This window comes from Acomys russatus, chromosome 10 (assembly GCF_903995435.1).
Source record: "Acomys russatus chromosome 10, mAcoRus1.1, whole genome shotgun sequence".
NCBI lineage: Eukaryota > Metazoa > Chordata > Mammalia > Rodentia > Muridae > Acomys > Acomys russatus.
This window is the reverse complement of record NC_067146.1, coordinates 53953467-53973296: the sequence shown is the minus strand read 5'-3', so window position 1 is coordinate 53973296 and position 19830 is coordinate 53953467. Positions and strand designations below refer to the sequence as shown.

Here is a 19830-nt window from a genome sequence, read left to right as displayed (position 1 = left end):
CCACGGGCCATGCTATTGCTGGGCTCCATACTGATCCGAAAGGCCCGCACTGCCACCTAAGGCCATGGTAATGTCCAGGTCTGTCCTGCTGCAGAGGGCCATGTCTGGGTCTGTGGCCTATTGATGTCTGTGAATTGCACTGCCACTGAATGCCAGGCAGATGTCTATGGTTTATGCTGCGGCCGGACACTAGAAACCATGTGGAAATCCATAATCCATGCTCTTGTAGTCTGTAAAGAGCAAATAAGCTACTTTTGGAGTGATACCGATGACTAGAGCACAGTATGGGAAAGATCAAACCAAAGCGAGACTGAACCAGCTGCACAAGGGTTAAACCCTGCAGCTCTATAGTTAGCACCCGGAACTCTTGGTGGAATAGGCTTTGTTGTGGCATTCAAGTCCTATGGGAGAAACCAAAGACAGGCTCCATTCAAATTTAGGTGAAATGAATTTATTCTTACTGCTAGCAGAAGGACAGCAGCCTTAGAGCCAAACGGCATGCTATGCAGGAGGGTTGAGTGCATGGCATTAGAGCATTACAGCTACCCATGGAGTCCACAGCTGGGCAAGAAAATGGTTTTACTTCCCTCAGTTGTTTTAATCTTTCCTGGTATATAGTAATAATAGCCTTATCTTCCTTCCCCCTGTGCACCCCCCACCCCCACCCCCCGCTTGAGATAGGGTTTCTCTGTGTAGCCCTGTCTGTCCTGGAATTGGATCTGCAGACCATGCGGGCCAGCAAGTCAGAGATCTGCCTGCCTCTGCCTCCCCAAGTGCTGGGATTAAAGGTGTCTGCCACCAGTCATTTTCCTATTCTTAACTCGCCTGCAGGCCACTAGGATCTCCCAGGCATTCTAGAGCAAAAGGTCCCTTAAGGGGTGGCTGGCTCCATATTAAGTAAATTATTACTCAGGTCTGAGCACTCGGGATAGAGAAGTCACTTCTGCGCAGGCGAAAACACAGTGCTATTAGGTTAGTGCTGCCTGTCAACATCCCCACAGCTCCAAAGGCTGTGGGAAGGCCCATCGGTTCAGCTCTGGCCTGCAGCACACAGTGCTTCTCTCTTGAGCCACTCTCTGCTACAGATTGCCACAGGGATGGCTGACGGTCCAGAGGCTCCCGAGGTCTCTGCCTCAGCGCAGCCCCATCATCACACTTCACATACTGACCTCCAAGCCCACCACTGCTGGGCTCCTCAGCTTTCTGGACATATGGCATAAAACTCCATGACCCCCGCACTCTGCCAGGACATGGCCTGAACGTTGTCCTGGTTTGAAATTTCTGCCACCACGCAGATAAATTCATTACTTTTTAGTTCAGCCCTACCCAAGTTCAGAACGCAGCCAGATTCTTTGCTAGAATGTGACCTGAGTGGCCTCTCGCTGCGTTTCCAGTGGGACCTGGGCCTTGGCTGCCTGCATTTCTCTCTGCGTTCTGGCTTCCAAGCTCCCCCAGCATGACCCATTAAGCTCTGCATACGGCTTTCTAGAGCTTTTCTGCCCATAACTGTAAGCTCTTCCACATGCCTCTTGCAAAGCATTCACGAAGGTGCAGAGCACGCGCTCAGGCTTACCGCAGCACAGCCGCTGCTTGGCTCCCGTGTTAGCTGCTCTTCTCATGCCTGTGACCAGATACCCAACAAAAGCGAAGGAAGGGGTTTATTTTGGCTTTTTTGTGGAGGGAACGCCTGACAGCAGGAGTTTGAGACGGTTGGTCACACTGCAGGAAGTAAACATCCAAGGTGTTTACCATAGTAAGCTTTCATTGTCATGTGACACAGCCTGGAATCATCTGGGAGGAAAGCTTCAATTGAGGAATTGCGTACGAGCATGTCTGTGGAGGACTGTCCGTTTACTAATGGATCCTGTAGGGCCCAGCCCATTATGATGGCATCAGGGCTTGGACTGGGCTGTTTAAGAAAGCTAGCTAAGCATGAAGCAGAGAGCAACCCCCAAGCAGTGTTCTCCTCCATGGCTTCTGTTTCTGGTTTCTGCTTTTCCAGCGCTGATTTCTCCCACTGATGCACTGCAACTTGGGGGTGTAAGCCAATGAAAGCCTTTCCTCCTCTAAGTTGGTTTTGTTCCGAGTGTTTTATCACAACTTGCTTTCCTTTATTCAGTCTAATATGCCAGCCCCTGTGATGGCACCTCACGCACTGATGGAGGGTCTTTCCTCTTCAGGTAAACCTCTCTGGAACACTCTCAGAGACACACCAAGCCGAGTATGTCTTTGTGGTTCTAAAGTCAACCAAGTATCCTGCTGTTTCATGCAACAAACTTCTGCAATTCAACTCAGCTTCTACATTGCCTGCACTTTGCTCCTTATGCATTGTGGCTGCACCCATCTCCCATGCCTGCCACACCTGCCTGGGGCCCCTCCAATTGTACTCCTGCTTACTTTTAAAATACAGCTAAGCCTAGAGCTCCCTAGGGAGCCTTTCCTCTGCCTTTCCCCTTCAACCCTTCCTCATCTAGATAAAATGGGACAAATTAAATCAGCACCATGTAACTGATGAAAGTACAAAAAAATATTATTGTAAAGTACACCAGCGGTAAAGAGCTTGCCTTTAGAAATGTGGCCGTATACCCTACAGCTGCTAGCCATTCCTTTGGTTTTACATCAGTAGATCTGATATCTAAATAAAGAGTTAAATATTTTAAAAATAAATGAGCAGGGCTGGACGTGGTGGCATGAGCCTTGAAAACTAGCACCTGGGGAGCCAAGGACAGGTGGATCCCTGAGCTTTGGGGGCCAGCCTGATTTATATAGTGAGTCCCAGGCCAGCCAAGGCTACATAGGAAGACCCTGTCTTGTTGTTGGTGTTGTTGTTGTTGGTTGGTTGTGTGTGTGTGTGTGTGTGTGTTTTTCAAGACAGGGTTCTTCTGTATAACAGCAGAAGACCCTGTCTTAAAAACAAAAACAAAAAGCAAAGGCTGGAGAGATGGCTCAGCAGTTAAAAGTGTGTGCTGCTCCTGCAGAGGACCCAGTAGGCCCCCAGCTCTCACACTGGTGCTCACCAACACCAGTAACTCCAAATCCAGGATATCCAGCACCCTCCCCTGGCCTCACATGGCTTATCCACAAATACACATAAATAACAAAATATTTTAAACAAACTATTTCTCCTAGTTTGTATGTCCCTTTAATATTTCCTATAAATCTTCAAAATTATAGTCTTAAAGCTTTTCGAAACTTGCGTGAATATGATTTCTAGGTTGTTGTGTCCTTTTGAGTAATGTTTTTTCTCTCTTTTTCTTTTGGAAGCTCCTTGCCCGACTTGAAGGCAGAAGCTCATTGAAAGAACTAGAGCCCAACCTGTTTGCTGATGAAGACTCACCAGGACATGGTAAAGCACAGCACTTAACAGAAGCTAGGCGAGGAAGTTCTGTGAGACCAGTTGCCACGCGTGTCCACCTGTGTGCCTGCAGATCCACATCCACATACAGTCCTAAAAGGAGGCCCCCAGGGCAGGGAGCTCCAAGCCTTCCTGGTCTGACCAGGTGACCTCATCTTCAGCACACACACTGGCCTTTTGCCCAGCGCACGGTGTTCATGGGAATTTCTCCTTGGCTTATTTTTCATTCTTTCTCCTTAGAAGTTTGCACAGCTTCAGGGAGGCGCTGAGGTTCCCAGTTGTCCTCTTAATATACCTCCAGCAGGAAAAGCTTGTTTGATACTAGAAAAGTTCACAGGGAAACTTGAATACTTAAGCTTAGTTTCAGTGTGATACATAGAATTTAGGTGTATATTGAGTTGTTTTTAGTATAGTCACACAGTTGTGTAACTGTCACCCAGAAAGAAGCCCAGTACTAGTCGGCAGCCCTAGACCGCCACAGGCACCTTTCTCTGTAGACTTGCTCTTTCTGGAGGTCTTGTGTAGTTAAGGTGGGCCTTCATATCTCTCTGTAGCATGGATCAGTAGCACACCCTTCCCCCTTTAAGATTTATTATGTGTGTGCTTGTGTATGTCTGTGAACCACCAGGGTGCCTGGTGCCTGCCAAGGTCAGAAGAGGCATGGGATCCCCTGGAACTGGAGTTACAGATGGCTGTGAGCCACGCTGTGAGCTCTGGGAATGGAACCCAGGTCCTTTGCAAGAGCAGGCAGTGCTCTTAACCACTGAGCCATCGCTCCAGCCCACGAGCCAGTTCTGTAGCGCTGAATAGTCTCAGGGCGTGAGTGCACCATCACCTAACAGTGCTGCCGTGGTGTAGTGCGTCATTCTGTGGGTAGCTGGGCCTTGGGTTCCTTGGGTGACACCCATGAGGGAGACTGTAAGGCAACTATGTGTTCTTCCTCTTAGGAGAAACAGCCAAAGTGGTTTCTAAAGTCACTTGAGGTTTTTCTTGTGACCATCAGTGATGTGTTGGCTGCGAATTCGCCACCTCCCAGGACTCACTGTCAGCCTGTCTTTGTGCTTACAGCACGCAGCTCAGCTTGGAGTGACGCCCTGCTGTGCTTCTGCCTTACCATTCCATGGTGGCTGCTGCTGCTGCCTGTCCTACCAGAGCTCGCTCACGGTTTGCCTGTCTTTTTAGGAGAACTGTCAGATATTTGCTCATTCTAAACCAAGTTCCCTTTGTAGTGTCACATTGTAGTGGCCTTTACCTGCTTTAGAACCAAGGTGCCTCTCCAGTACTTGAAGCTGCAGTGCCCTGTCCAGCTGTTGTCAGCCTGTGTTGATCCCTCTGAAGCCCAGGGCTCTTAACTTGGTTGAGGTCCTAATGTCTCTTCTTGGCTCATATTTTAGTATCATGTACAAGACCCTTAGTCCCTATTCCAAGGTCAGAAGATTTACAGCCAGGCATGCTGGTACACTGTAGTAGGCCAGCACTCAGGAGATTGAAGCAGGAAGCTCAAAGTGTGAGGCCAGCTTGTTGTATGTAGCAAGATCCTGTCTCAAGAAATCAACAAAAGGAACCATAGCTCATCGTTGGGTTGTTTTCATTCTTTTCTGATTGGAAATGCATGCACCTTTGACTTCAGGCTTTTACATTTATGGAGACTCCTGCCACGGCCTGACCATGGCTTATTAATCTAGAGAACCTCTGTTTGCTGTAGAAGACGGTGTCTTCCTGTGCCTGGCCCAGTGCTCCCTTGATAACTCCTGCTCTAGTGGTACCGTCGGCCTCCTTACTGCGCTCATGTGTGGCTGCTCTAGCTATATCCATTTTCTAGAATAAGCTATTGACATTTCTGCCTCTTATCTATTTCTCCCTTCGGTTCTGGCTGGCTGGCCTCCTGTGTTGAGGGCTTGGAGTGCTATGCGTGTAAACAGTTGCTATTGTTAAATCTTACTGCTGGGCGACCCGTTCATCCTTACAAATGTCCTTTTCACCTCGTACACGTTAAGATGGCATTATTTAAAACAAAGGCAAAAAACAAAGTATTGGCAAGGCCGTGAGGAGACCAGAGCTACCCTGTGCCTCTGAGAAGACAGGAGAATGATGCAGTCAGAACTGAGCACAGTGTAGAGCTTCCACAGAGGTTCGTGGAGCTGCCACATGCCACCAAAGCCCGAAACAGCCATGGGTGGAAGCGAGCAAATGTCCTCTGATGACTGAAGGGACGGGAGAGATAGCTCGACTGCTCTCCCAGAGGGCCAGAGTTTGCTTCCCAGCACCCGTAGGAGGCAGTTCTGAAGCTCAGCTCAAGGAGAGCCGACAGGCCTGGGCTGGCCGCGCACGTGCTCTCACATGCGCATTCCTACTCCTACACATAGTTCATTTTGTTTAACCCTGGGAATGATATGCTAAGTGGACTAAGACAAAGTACTCGAGTCTCCTGACCTGGGGTACTGGATACAGAGTAGCAACTCTGCCAGGCCTGAAATTCACTATGTAGCCCAGGCTGACCTTGAACTTGTGTCAGTCCTGCCTCAGCATTCTGAGATTATAAGTAGCCAGCACATCCAGTTTATTTCATATATTTTACAATCTTGTGCTGCACACCCCAAGTATTAACTCTTGGGAGGCCGAAGCAGGAAGATCAGGAGTTCAAGGCTAGCCCTTGCTTCCTAGAGTCTTCAGACCCACCCAGGCTATCTAATGCTGTCTCAGGAACTCACAAACAATAACAACAGTGGCGATAATGAAGATGATGGAAAAAACAAAAATGCTTGGCTACTCTTTATATAGTGTCTTTTTCTTTTATTTGTCATTTGTTTATAAAGTGTGTAGGTGGTGGGATACTCTTGGTTGGATCCTGGCCTTTTTCCATTTTTCCTATCTGCTTTGTGGCTGGAATATTTAATTCATCTAAGTAGTGTAACTACTGATAAGACAAAGTTTTGACCATTTTACTCTGTTTTGTGTCTGATGCCTTTCTGTTTCTTGAATTCTCCTTTTCTGGCTGTTTGTTTTAACAGGCTATGCTCTTGCACACTATTTGTTTTCTAAGGATTGTTTCTTTTATATCACATGTTCTGCCTGCCCACATGTGTGTGCCCAAGGAGGCCAGAAGAACATGTTGAATCCCGTGGAGCTGGAGTTACAGGTGGTGTGAGCCTCCCTCTGGGTCCTGGGTCCTCTGGAAGAGCAGCTAGTGCTCTAAACCACTGAGCCACTTCTCCAGCCCCTCTGCTATACTTGTTTGATTTCCTTGCCATTCTTCTTGTCATAGTTAATATTCTAATTTATAGCAGTCTAGTTTGGATTAACATCACCTTAATTTGAGTAGCTTGTTAAGCCTTCACTACTGTGGGGGTCTCGTTATCCTTCACCCTTGTGCTCTAAGCAGTGTGTGCCCAACAAAACTGAATGAAAGTAATTGGAAATCGTAATGTAGGTTTTAGGGTTGTGTGCATTTGTCTGTTTGAGTACAGGCCTCTTATAAACTAAGATTGTCTCGAACTCACTGTGTAGCTGAGTTTAACTCTTAGCAGTGCCCGGATTACAAGTGTCTGTCACCACACACAGCTTGAGGGTATTTGTGGCTTTCGTTTTTGAATGTGGATATTTTGAAAGGGGACTTTATGTTAGGAGTCTCAGTGTCCAAAACTATGCTTGATGAATGGAAACGTGTGATGGGATGCTAAGTGTCCTGAAAAGAAAAATAGTTTAGTGACTAAGGCAAGGAAACAACTGATTTGTTGTTTGATTGTCCAACTGGCCCCAAATGTCATCATGTTAAGTGTCCCATCCTCCTAAAGCCCAGCGGCTCCAATGGGCACAGCTACTGACCAGTTACCAGATAGAGGAGTGACAGACATAGACGCACTCCTGCCCTTTTCTGCCATCTGCCATCTCACATCTCCTGTGCTGATTCAACTGTCTGCCCTTGCACCATTGTCTGCTGCCGCGTCCTTCAGCCTGCAGGACTCTGGGGTCAGCTGTCCCTGCACTTTATAAGAAAGCATGTCATTTCACATGTGTTTGTATTCATGAGGTGGGTCTTAGGAAACCAACCGTGTATTAGGCCAAGAGTTTATAGCGTAGCTTTGCATTCAAACATTATAGAAACGCTGAGAAACACCATCATGTCTAGTCACTACTAAAAACGTGTGCTTTCATTTACATTTGCTGTAAAACTAAACAGGATCTCAGTTGGCAGACTAGCACACCCAAGGCTGGGGTTCTATGTTAGTTATACCCCCAACATCTATTATAGGAAATTTATGTTGCAGTAAGATCTTTGGGCTCTGCACTGTAGAAGCATATTTTATACATTTGCAGATGGAGGCTTTTTACCACAGTGCCCAGTTTCTAAGTCCTCAGAACTAGGATTTGTGATCTGCAAATTTAGTGTGTTGTCTATACAGGCTGGTACCAAGGTGATTGCTTTGGCTTTTTTCTTATGTATTCTAAAAGCTTTTGCCTCCGTCTGTTAGCTCTGACTCTTCACAGCATTCACGAGGAGCTGTCAGGGCCAAACCATCCAGATTTCCCCAGCTGAGTCAGTTTTCAAGCGCCAAACTCCAAAATTTTTGTTTTCTCTTTTCTTTTTTCTTTTTTCTCTCTCCTCCCCTCCCCTCCTCCTCCTCCTCCTCTCCTCTTCCTCTCTAAACTTCAAGTTGCCATGTTCAGGACTTTGGCTGGACAAGGGTGCTAGCTTTTTTTGTAACAGCTCACAAACATGAGATCATAACTTCATATAAAGTTACAAGAACTGTCCCATTTAGGATACTATTTGAACATTTTTTAATATTAAGGAACAAATAGTACGTGTTTATAAGATCAGATCTGAATTCATCATGAAGCACATCTGCAGGGACTTTGCTTGGAAGACTTTAGTGATGGCATTCACATGTAATGTTTGTTAGGAACAGCCGCTCTGTGCTTGCCTACGTGGCTGCTGGTCTATAACAGAGAAGTGACGTGATCCATGAACTTGAACTCTCAGCTAAGACGTTAACCTTCAACTTAAAAAAGCAAGAGTCTGTGGAATGTATATACTTACACTAGGTGCTACCCTACCACCACACGTTGTTTGTTGGACACAAGGTTTCTATATACAGCTCTGGTTGTGCTAGAACTTGCTCTGTAGACCAGACTAGCCTTGAACTCACAGAGATTCGCCAGCCTATGTCTCCCAAGTGCTGGAAACAAAGACATGTACCACTGTGTCCAGCTGAATTTCTTTTTTCTATTACTTCCTCCTCCCTATTTTATTTTATGTGTATGGGTGTTTTGCCTGCATGAATGTCTGCATTATGTGTGTACAGTGCCCGTGGAGGTCAGCAGAGGGCGTTGGATTCCCTAGGACTGGAGTTATAGTTATGAACTGCCATGTGGGTGCTGGTTATCAAACTTGGGTCCTCTGCCAGAGCAACTCTTAACCACTGAGCCTTCACATTCCTTAATGTGTGGTCTTAGGGAACCTTGTGAGCCCATTCGCAGAAGTACTTTCCAGTGCTGAGTCTGTGAGTCATGCTGAAGGATGGCTGTGATCTGTCCTCTTCAGGGAAACACCCGGAAAGGTCTTAGGAAAGCAGTCTGCTGAAGTATGGTAGGAAGGTGCGTTGTCTGTCCTGGGGTTAGGAAGCTCAAGTGCCAACCTTGGAGAAGGCACAGGAAATGCAGGCAGGTGATTATCAGTTACTCTCACACCATTAGACACAACTTAAAGGAGGAAACATTCACTTTGGCTCATGGCTTAAGAGGGCTCTATCCATGGTCACTTGACCTCAGCACAACCATCGTGGTGAGAACATGTGGAAAGACAGTTCTTCACTTCAGGAGGTCAGAAAGTGGCCAGGGACACACCTCCAGGGACTTGCTTCCTCCAGCTAGGTCCCACCTTCCTCTTTTCTCATCCCTAATAATGACATCATATGAGGTCATCAGGGATTGACCATCAAGATAGCAGATCTTCCCAGACACGCCCTACGGTGTTACTCACTGCCCAGGGACTTCCGAATACAATCAGTGATGTTCACCGTTGCCCATCAGTTACATGGCTGCCAACGTGGCCTTTCCTGCAAGTGTTAGGCTCCTGAGAGTAAGGAGCCCTGCTGTCAGTCTGTACCTTGTGCTTTTGTGTGGTCAACTGTGTCCTTCAAACCAGTTTTATATTAATCAGTATATGTATGCACTTGCACCACAAAACACATGTAGTCAGAGAACAGTCTTGGGTGTTGGTCCTCATCTTTGGCTTTAAGACAGGTTCTCATCAACACAGTACAGCAGGCTGGTTGGACTATGAGCTTCTGCAGATTCTTCCATCTGTACCCCACTTTCACCACAGGAGTGCTGCTGCATCAGCATTATGTGGACGCTGAGACCTGAACTCAGGTTCAGCCACTAAAAACACGGAGGTTGCCGTGACCCTGAGTCACATGGGCCCGCCCAACTATGCCATTTCCCCCGGTGCCACTTCAGCCCTGTCCCTCCTTTTTATGTTGACCTCTCATTATTAGATGGGGTGCAGGTAAGTGGTAGAGCTGTTTCCTACCACAGCTGAGGGCCTGGATTTCTCCTCGGCACCAACCAAAACAAAACATGACAACAGCAAAAAGACTTCTTTAAACTGGGTCCTTTCTCAGAGATGCTGTATGAATTTCCGTATTTATCTGCGTTTGCTGTGCGGGTCCATTTAACAAGTGGATTTAGATTTTTAGCTCAGAATCCAGTAACCCTCTCTGTAAAGACTTGTTCTGTTACCCACTGTTGCTTGCTGTATCTTGACTAGCACTTTTGAACTTTGCGCAGGTGATATTCTTGAATTTCACGGTCCAGAAGGAACAGGAAAAACAGAAATGCTTTACCACTTAACAGCCCGATGTATACTTCCGAAATCAGAGGGTGGACTGCAGATAGAAGTCTTGTTTATTGATACGGACTACCACTTTGACATGCTCCGGCTTGTGACGGTCCTGGAGCACAGACTGTCGCAGAGCTCGGAGGAAGCCATCAAGCTGTGCCTGGGGAGGTTCTTCCTGGCCTACTGCAGCAGCAGCATGCAGTTGCTGCTCACGCTGCACTCGCTGGAGGCGCTGTTCTGCAGTCACCCCTCTCTCTGCCTCCTCATCGTGGACAGCCTGTCGGCTTTTTACTGGACGGACCGCGTCAACGGAGGAGACAGTGTGGCCCTGCAGGAGGCTACTCTGAAGAGGTGTTCTCAGCTCCTGGAGAGACTGGTCGCAGAGTACCGCCTGCTGCTCTTCGCCACGACGCAGAGTCTAATGCAGAAGGCCCCGGACGCTGCGGAGTCCTCTAAGCAGCCCTGCGATGGGGACCCGGACTACAGGGCCTATCTCTGCAGGGCCTGGCAGCGGGTGGTCAAGCACAGGGTCGTCTTCACCAGAGAGGACGAGTCTAAGGGCAGCCGGTTCGCATTAGTTTCACGTCATTTAAAAAGTAACAGTTTAAAAAGACACGTTTTCATGATCAGAGAAAGTGGGGTGGAGTTTTGTTGATCTCTGTCACCAAAAAGGCTTTTGGGAGCACTAAGGCAAGTCTTTAAAAGTCTTTTATAGGCTAAAGTGGTTTGGTTTTAAAGTTTTTAATTCTGGGGAAATTAATATAAATAGTACAGTAAAACTTGAAGCTGCTCAGTTCCTCCAGGCTGTGGAAGCTTACCAGAACATACTGAACTCCACTGAGCTTGTTTTGAAACTCAATAAATGATACACGTTTCAGACTAAGTCACTTTCTGTGTAATTTAGGGAGGTTTCACTGCCAGTCCCTTGGCCTCCTTGAAGCTGGGGCTGGAGAGGGTGAACAAGTCTGGTATTCCAGTCAAAGGAAGGAGCACAGTGGTGCACACCTTTAATCCCAGCACTGAGGAGGCAGAGGCAGGTGGATCACTGTGAGTTCAAGGCCAGCCTGGTCTACAAAGGGAGTCCAGGACAGCCAGGGATACCTAATGAGCTTCTGTTTCAAAAAGTCCATAAACAAACGAGCCAGTACATAGATGGCGCTGTAATGTTTAATAGATGAGCTCAGAGTGTCCCTTCCGACCTCCTCCACTTCCTCTCCTCCACCTGTCCCCCAGTGGTGACGCTATGTTCCTTGGTCTTCCTCCACAGTTCTGCTCTGAAGTAGCTGGGACATCTGGCACACAGCTGGGTCTGAGTTATACTTGAATTCAAGATGGGTCCCCATTATTCTTGGGGCTCTGTAAGTTCTCAAACACAGGGAAATAGCGTACTCATTTCAGAATTCAGAAGTGTATTCTGGAACGTCCATCCCGTGAATTGATAGATTCTGGAACTGTTGGATATTACTAGTGTTTGCTTCCCTATTTAAAATAGCCAGACATGCTTTGGAACAGGCAGAGTCATTTCCAGCTGTAGCTGAGGGAAACTCTGGGTGAGCAGAGGCCATGGAGGGGTGCTGATCACTGGCTTGCTCCCCATTGCTTGCTCAGCCCGCTTTCTTAAAGAACCCAGGACCACAGCCCAGGGTGGCCCCACCCACAGTGGGCTGAGCCCTCCCCCATCAGGTGGATCTCCTGGAGGCAGTGGCTCCCCCGGCTTCCCCTCTGTGAGACGGCTACTCTCTTCACATTGACGTTAGACCAGCCAGCACAGAGGTGTGGGGAGAAGGCTTTAGAAGTTTCCACACCCGACGTTCAGACTGACTGTCACCCTCAAATCTGCTAATGGTGCATGCCACAAAAACACCTTGATTTCCCTGTGGTGAAAATGTTGCGTTCTTGTGGGTCTGTTTAGTTCTATGATGCATTAAGAGGCATCCTGTAGAGAAACCTGAATTTCTTCACCAGGAAGGCATGGCTGGCCATACGGCCTGCTGTCTATGTCCTGCCGCTGTCCCCAGGCTTCTGAGGCTGTCTTCTGTGTCTAGAGCCTGTGGGCCAGGCTGGACAGTCCTTCAGCAGTGACAACAGGAGCTGAAATAGGACTGTTCCAACTTCCTCCGCTGCTGTGGGGACCACAGCCAGTGACTTGCAATAGTGCCTCCCTCAGTGTCACGGTCCTCAGTTGACTCTTGTCACACAGCCTGGTAGGATTGGTTCCCTGTCAGGGAGAGAGCTGCTATTGAAGGTGCGGACCATTGTGCCTGGGCTCATGAATATAATTTTAAAGATATTTTGTAACTAAAATAAAATTATGTAATTTTCACCTTCCCTTTCCTCCCCCCCCCCCCAGCCCCTCCCATGTACACCAACCTCCTTTCTCTCTCAAATTCATTCATGGCTTCTGGCCTTTTTATATATATTTCCTAAATATACAGCCTTTTGGTTCTTACGTTTCTTATATGGATGATGGATGGTTTTAGGGCTGACCACTTGGTATTAGAGAGCCAACTGCAGTGCTCTTTCCTGGGGAGACTATGTCTTCTGCTGTCAGCATTCCTTAGTTACCCAGAGTGTTTTGTCTAGGGTTAGGGCCTGGACCACCTTCCATGTTATCATGTCTATTGGTGCTGTCATTGTTCAGGTCTTGTGTAGGCAGCCAAGTTGTTGAGCGTGCATGGGTGTGGCTTCCCTGACAATTCTAGGAGACATACTTTCCCAATAGACATCCTGGTCCTCTGACTCTTACAGTCCTTGTGCCCCCTCTTCTGGGATGTTCCCTGGGCCTCAGGTGCAGGAGTCATGTTGTAGGTGGATGGGCTGGAGCAGGGCACCACAGGGTCGCTTGCTCTCTTCATTTTAACCCTCTGTGGTTTTCTACAATGGTCTCTGATGCAAAGAGAAGGTTCTTTGTTGAGGGATGAGAGCTGTACTTAGGTCTGTGTGTTTACAGTGCAGGGAGGAATTATGCTGGTTTAATAAAGTGGTAGTTTATTAATATAACTTTAAACATTTCAGTATTTTAGATTTCCACTTTTATTTTTATATATTTTTTAAATTTAAAACAATCTTGTGTGTTCGGGCAAGGCTGTGAAGTTCAGAGGACAGCTCTCAGGATTGCGTCTCTCCTGCCGTCTTGTGTGATGCAGGGATCAAACTCAGCCTGGCAGACCTACATAAGCACCTCTACATGTTACACAGAAGTACTTTTCTTTAAAGATTTATTCAGTGTATGTGAGTACCCTATCTGCATGTGTGCCTTCCCACCAGAAGAGGGCAACAGATCCCATTATAGAAGATTGAGAGCCACCATGTGGTTGCTGGAAATTGAACTCAGGACCTCTGGAAGAGCAGGCGGTGCTCTTAACTGCTGAGCCATCTCTGCAGCCCAGAAGTAATTTATTAATCTTTATAATTCCCTTCTGTGGTCAGGTCCTGTGAGCAATAGAATCCATCATTTAGAGTGCTATTTAGCTCATAGACGACATGCGAACCGAGTCTTCTCCTTCTGTAATCCCATAAAGTGTGTGACAAGCCTATAAGAGCAGCTTTGCAAGTCTTGACCAAGTTGTGTCCTTGACTGTGATAGGATTTTCCTTTCCTCTAATCAACCTTTATTCAGGAACATAATTTTAAAACAATGAGCTTCTGTATTAACTTTAATTATCAATTGTATATTAATATGCCAGACCAAAGATTGCTGCCTGACCTGATGGGTGAAATTAAGAATACTGGTTGGGAGCCAAGTGTGGTGGCGCACGCCTTTAATCCCAGCACTCGGGGAGGCAGAAGCAGAGGCAGGCAGATCTCTGTGAGTTCAAGGCCAGCCTGGTCTACAAAGTGAGTCCAGGACAGCCAAGACTACACAGAGAAACCCTGTCTCAAAAAAACAAAAAAATTAAATAAATAAATACTGGTTGGTATAAATATATTAAATATTAATTATATATGAATTATATATTGATTGATATTATATACTAATATATATTAAGCTAAAAGTTATACTAATGGGACTCCATGATCACTATAGAAATCCAAGGACCTGCGGGGGACATGGGCTTTAAAGAGGAGGAAGTGGTATGTTATAAATTCTGTAGGTAGCAGATGCAAAGTGCTAGAAAGGACCAAAAAAAGAATATGAGTGAGTGGTTACAGGTCTTAAAATACTGATTCTATTGTGGAGGGGGTTCCCGGCATACTTTTCTCACAAACAAGTTCTAAGGGTCACACAGTAAGCACCTAGTTAGAAACCGCATGTTCGGTTCAGACGTTCCTTTGGCAGATGCTTACAGAACTAAAGTAACACTTAGCTTGTGTGTTGAGGCGGCGTGTCATGTAGCCCAGGCTGGCCTCACACCCGCCCGTGTCTTGTTTTCAGCCCTTAACTGTAAAGCCCACGTTCACACCCACCCACTGGTGGGAATGAACCTTGGACCTTGTGCGCGATAGGCAAGTGCCCTACTGCCGAGCTATTTCCAGCATTGCCGGAGGGAGAGAAACTATCCCAGAAGGCGAGGCTGGGTTGGCGTCTTAGTTGGTATAGTGCGTGCTGTGCAGGCCTGAGGGCCTGGAGGCCCAGCCCTAGAACCTACATAAAGTAGCCAGGAGAGGTGGTGCACACTTGTAACCCCAGCCCTGGGGAGGTGGAGACAGGCAGAGCCCCACACCCATGAGAACGATCCCATCTCAAAACACAAGGTGATAGCACCTGAGGAATAATACCTAAGGTTGACCTCTGACCTCTACACATGTGCTCATGCACCTACCTCCACACACGTACACACAGATACACAAGAAACCTAAGGTGTAGAGTCAATGGAAAACACATCCTTACTAGGAAATTAATAATAAAAACAGTCACTATTACCCCAAAAGTACCCACTGAAAATCATTAGTACTATCATTACAAGACTTATGTTGCTTATTTGAACTCTTCCCCATGGGTGTTTAGGGAGAATCGCATCTCCAATAATAGCTGAATATGTACTTGTGGGGTTTCGTTTGGTTCTGTTTGTTTCTTTGTTTGTTTGTTTGAGATAGGGTCTCACTATGTAGCCTTAGCTGGCCTAGAGCTTGTAGGCCAGACCAGGCTGGCCTGGAACTCACAGAGATCCACCTGCTTCTGCCTCCAAGTGCTGGGATTAAAGGTGTGCGCCACCACGCTCAGAGAATATGGAGGTTTGGGTGTTTTTGGTGGTTTGGTTTGTTTGTGTTCCATTGAACACAAGGTCTTGTGCGTGCTGTGCAAATACTAGGTGACAGGCGTGCACCACCATGTCCTGAACCCTCAACTGTGGTGCCCTAGAGGTCAAGGAAAGCCAGAACTTACCTAGACTGTTCCAGCTGGCATCTGCTACATGAGACAGTCACAGACCTTGAAAATTTATTTTTTATTTTTGGTTTTTCAAGACAGGGTTTCTCTGTGTAGCCCTGGCTGTCCAGGAACTTAACTCTGTAGGCCAGGCTGGCCTCAAACTCACAGAGATCTGCCTGCCTCTGGAATTACAAGTGTGTGCCATCATGCCCAGCTGAAAAAAAAAATTAAAAAATGATACTTTTTTTTTTTTTGAACTTTTTTTTTTTTTTTAATTTAAAGTTTGGGGACAGATACATGAAACAGGAATGGAAAATACTGCTAACTTAAATCTGAGTGATGTGAAGGCAACCTCAAATTGTTAGCTCTACTCTCATACAATGAAAGATCTGTTGGTTGTCCTGGTTTGTACTTGTAATTCCTGCACTCAGAAAGTGGAAGCAGGAAAATCAAGACCTAGAAACCAACATGGGGTAACTTTGACCCTTGTGTATGCTTGCACGGTAAATATGGGGAGATTTTAAATTGTCTCAGGTAGTTTTTTAGTTACAGTTTTTATCTTACCAAAAAAAAATGTAAGTTGCCATGAAATTAAAGATAATTTCCTAGAACTGATCAAAGGTGTATTTAAAAAGATCCTACAGTAACCATTATTTAGTGTTGGCTATGTCCCTTTTAAAACTGCCTCTGCTTGGCTGGTATGTTGGCACAGGCCTTCAATCCAGCACTTGAGAAGCCGAGGCAGGCGGATCTGTGATTTTTAGGCTAGCCTGGTCTAAAGAGCAGTTCCAGGACAGCCAGGGCTACACAGAGGAATCTAATCATTTACGAAGCTCATTGTTTGCTCACTCCACTCCTACTAATGGACTCTTAATTTGTTTATGTTTTCCCTAAGTCCCTACATATGTCTTAGTGATAATCCAATTATGTCTTCTAAATTAAAAAGGGGGGGCTCTTAGTTGGTTAAAGGACGCTGGCAGCTTTGTGTTCTCAATTAAAGGTTGTAAGAGAAAGAGGTAACAACCATTATAAAGGCAGAGCTTGGGGAGCATCCAGGAATCTGAAGGATTCAGTCTGCAGGCATTTAATTTGTGTGAACTGACAAATTCGTATTTTTGCCTAGTGTAGCAAAACTTGTTATTGTGATTTGGAATCCTCCCCAAAGTGAGTCACTTGCCCACGCCTCTGTTAACGCTTTGGGATGAGAAGCTTGGCTTCCAGCTGCAGCTTCCGTGGATGCCAGCAAGTCACCCAGAACCTGGGCCGTGAGCCTCCGACCCGGGCAGGTTTGTCTAAATTAAGAACATGGGCTAATATTTTGCGTATCTTCAGTCTGGCGCTTTATATCAGGTTTCATCTGAAGTCGCAAATTGACACACATTAACCTATACATCTTCAAGCCTTTTCAGAATCGCATTTGCTATGAGTTTGATACTAAGCCACCTTATTACAGTGCAGAAGCTGGCAAGAGTAGTAAGTGTTTCCATGGAAACCTTAATGTAATAGTCCCTTGCTTTCATTTAAATTTCGTTTTTAATATTGCATTAACATTTTTGCATCTAATGGGTAGATATTTGAATTAATATTGAAGTGCCCACTCTAATATAAATAATATATAAGAAATGAAAATGTGATTTCTCTTCTGAGGGACAAATGAGCATGTAATCCAAGATGACGTAGAAATAGCAGGACTTGAGTTTGCTGGGTTCCTTTTATTTACTTCAGGGCTTTTTTTTTTTTTTTTTTTTTTGGTTTTTTGAGACAGGGTTTCTCTGAATAGCCTTGACTATCCTGGACTCACTTTGTAGACCAGGCTGGCCTCGAACTCACAGCGATTCGCCACCACCGCCAGGCTTAAAATAACACTTTCTTTTTCCCCAGAGCTGAGGATGGAGCCCAGGACCTTGCACTTGCTAGATGCTAATTCCTGGAGCCCAGTTGGAAGGTAACTCACTGTGCCCTGGTTTTTTATTCTGCATTCTGATTAGATGCTCCTTTCCTCTGTGAGTCTTTATTGGTATCATTTACAGGGAGATACACCTTATCTGTTTACAACAGCAGTTATAATACTGAGTAAGGCTCATCTGTTTGAACCCATTATATAAACCACAGGATACTACACATTGCAGGGTACACATGGGATGCCTGCACAAGGTTGTAAATGTGGTATTAAAAATCTAAATAGGGGGCTGGAGAGATGGCTCAGAGGTTAAGGGCACTGGCTGCTCTTTACAAGTCCTGAGTTCAATTCCCAGCACCCACATGGTGGCTCACAGCCATCTATGATAGGTTCCGATGCCCTCTTCTGTAATGTAGGCACACTTGAAAATAGAGCACTTATATAAATAAGTGAATCTTATAATAATTAATAATAAAAAATAAGTTAAAAAAAGAAAGAAAGCAGGCTGAGCAAGCCACTGGGAGCAAGCCAGTAAGCAGCACTCTGCTTCTGCCCCACAGCCTCTGCATCAGCCCTTCCTGCCCTGACTTTGCTCAGTGCCAGAGTGTGACATGTAAGGTGACGATCATGGGGTTTCATGTTACTCCCATTCTCCCTAAAAGAAATTTGGAAGAGTATACATCCATTCAAAGCTTTGACCTCTTCAATTTTTTAAATTAAATTAATGGCAAACATTTCATTTCTATCATATCTGCATCTTAAGTTTATTTATTTATTTACTTCTGTGACTGCGTCTCTTCGTACACACACATGTGTGTGTATACCTGTGCCTCTGCACTTGGAGGCCAGAAGTAGGCACCATTGTCCTCTTCCATCACTCTCCACCTAGTCCTTTGAAGCAATGTCACTCCCTGAATCTGTGGCATGCATTTTCTCTGCTAGGCTGGGAGCCAGCACACCCTTTGGAGCTACAGGGTGTAGAAGATGCCAGGCTTGCGATGTGGGTGCTGGAATCCAAACTCCAGGTTTACTGGTTGTGAAGCAAGCACTCTTAACCATGGAGCCATGCCTCTAGCACCCATACCAACATTTTATAATAAAAATACATATTAAATATGCCCAGCAAGACCTGCATTCCCGAAGTAGAAAACAAGAATCACTGCCACAGTCTGGAGGAGGCCAAATAAGGGACTGTTTGATGGCTGTACACTTCCAGCTTCACAAGATGAAAAGATTCTTAAGTTGTTTGCACAATGATGTGTGTGTGCTTACAAATTTAAGATGGCTAACAAGATAAACACACATGTATATTGCCACATTAGAAAAAAATTCAAGCCTGGTGGTGGTGGCACACGCCTTTAATCCCAGCACTCAGGAGGCAGAGGCAGGTGGATTGCCGTGAGTTCAAGGCCAGCCTGGTCTACAAAGCCAGTCCAGAACAACCAAGGCTACACAGAGAAACCCTGTCTTGAAAAACCAAAAAAAATAAAAATTCAAAGTAAAATTTAAAAGTAAGGCTTGTAGCCGGGCGTGGTGGCGCACGCCTTTAATCCCAGCACTCAGGAGGCAGAGGCAGGTGGATCGACCTGAGTTCGAGGCCAGCCTGGTCTACAAAGAGAGTCCAGGACAGCCAAGGCTACACAGAGAAACCCTGTCTCAAAAAACAAACAAACAAAAAAAAGTAAGGCTTGTGTTTAACAGTCAGAATTTTATATTAGTTCTAGTTTTTTATTTCTGTTCTTCCCCCATGAAATTATCTCATCTATTATACTATTTCTTGGATCATATTTTATTGCCTTTTGCCATATCACATGTCTATAACAAATATGTGAATGTTAAGTTTCCATTTGAGACAGCTTTCCCCTGTGACCTCACAGCACCAAGTATATACTAATTAATTTAGAAAGTTCTGAGGATCGGCGGGTGTCTGGCTCAGTTGTAGAGCGACTGCCTAGCACGCACAAAGCCCTGGGTTCTGAGTGTGCCTGTGTTACACTTCCATAATCCCAGCACACTGAAGACACAGGCAGGGACGTCAGGAGTTCCGTGTCATCCTTGGCTACATGACAAGTTCAGATGAGGCCATGTCTCAAATAAAGAAAAGTTATGATTGCATCACTATTGTTGAAAGCAACCTAAATATTTAAGTTGTTGCTAAAAATAGAGAGGTGATGTTTGGCTTTGATTTTGCCGCCTTGGTAGGATTTCGAATCCTAGAACTTGGTAGAATGTAACAGAACCACCTCAGAACTGCAGTGTGGCAGCAAAGGAGTGTAAGCTTCAAGTGGCAGACAGGACAGATGCGGGTCAAGCGCCGGGACCATAGCAAAGACTCTCACCCGTGACCCTGCTGGTAAAAATGCACACTCATCCAAAAGGGGGAACCCAACTGTAAGTGCCACTGAAGGCATTCCCTGCCT

The 19830-nt window shown here is 45.9% G+C and overlaps 1 protein-coding gene across 1 annotated transcript; it reads left to right on the top strand.

Annotated features, from left to right (window-relative positions):
* The first annotated feature begins 3268 nt into the window (after positions 1 to 3268).
* Positions 3269 to 11251, top strand: Xrcc2 (X-ray repair cross complementing 2). Its single transcript, XM_051152201.1, has 2 exons — positions 3269 to 3346; positions 10148 to 11251. Exon 2 carries the CDS (start codon positions 10195 to 10197, stop codon positions 10852 to 10854), a length of 660 nt encoding a protein of 219 aa, XP_051008158.1. The 5' UTR covers positions 3269 to 3346; positions 10148 to 10194; the 3' UTR covers positions 10855 to 11251.
* Positions 11252 to 19830: the final 8579 nt, after the last annotated feature.

Excerpts from the sequence above, each read along its gene's own strand:
- Xrcc2 (XM_051152201.1), top strand. The coding sequence starts at position 10,195 with ATGCTTTACCACTTAACAGCCCGATGTATACTTCCGAAATCAGAGGGT.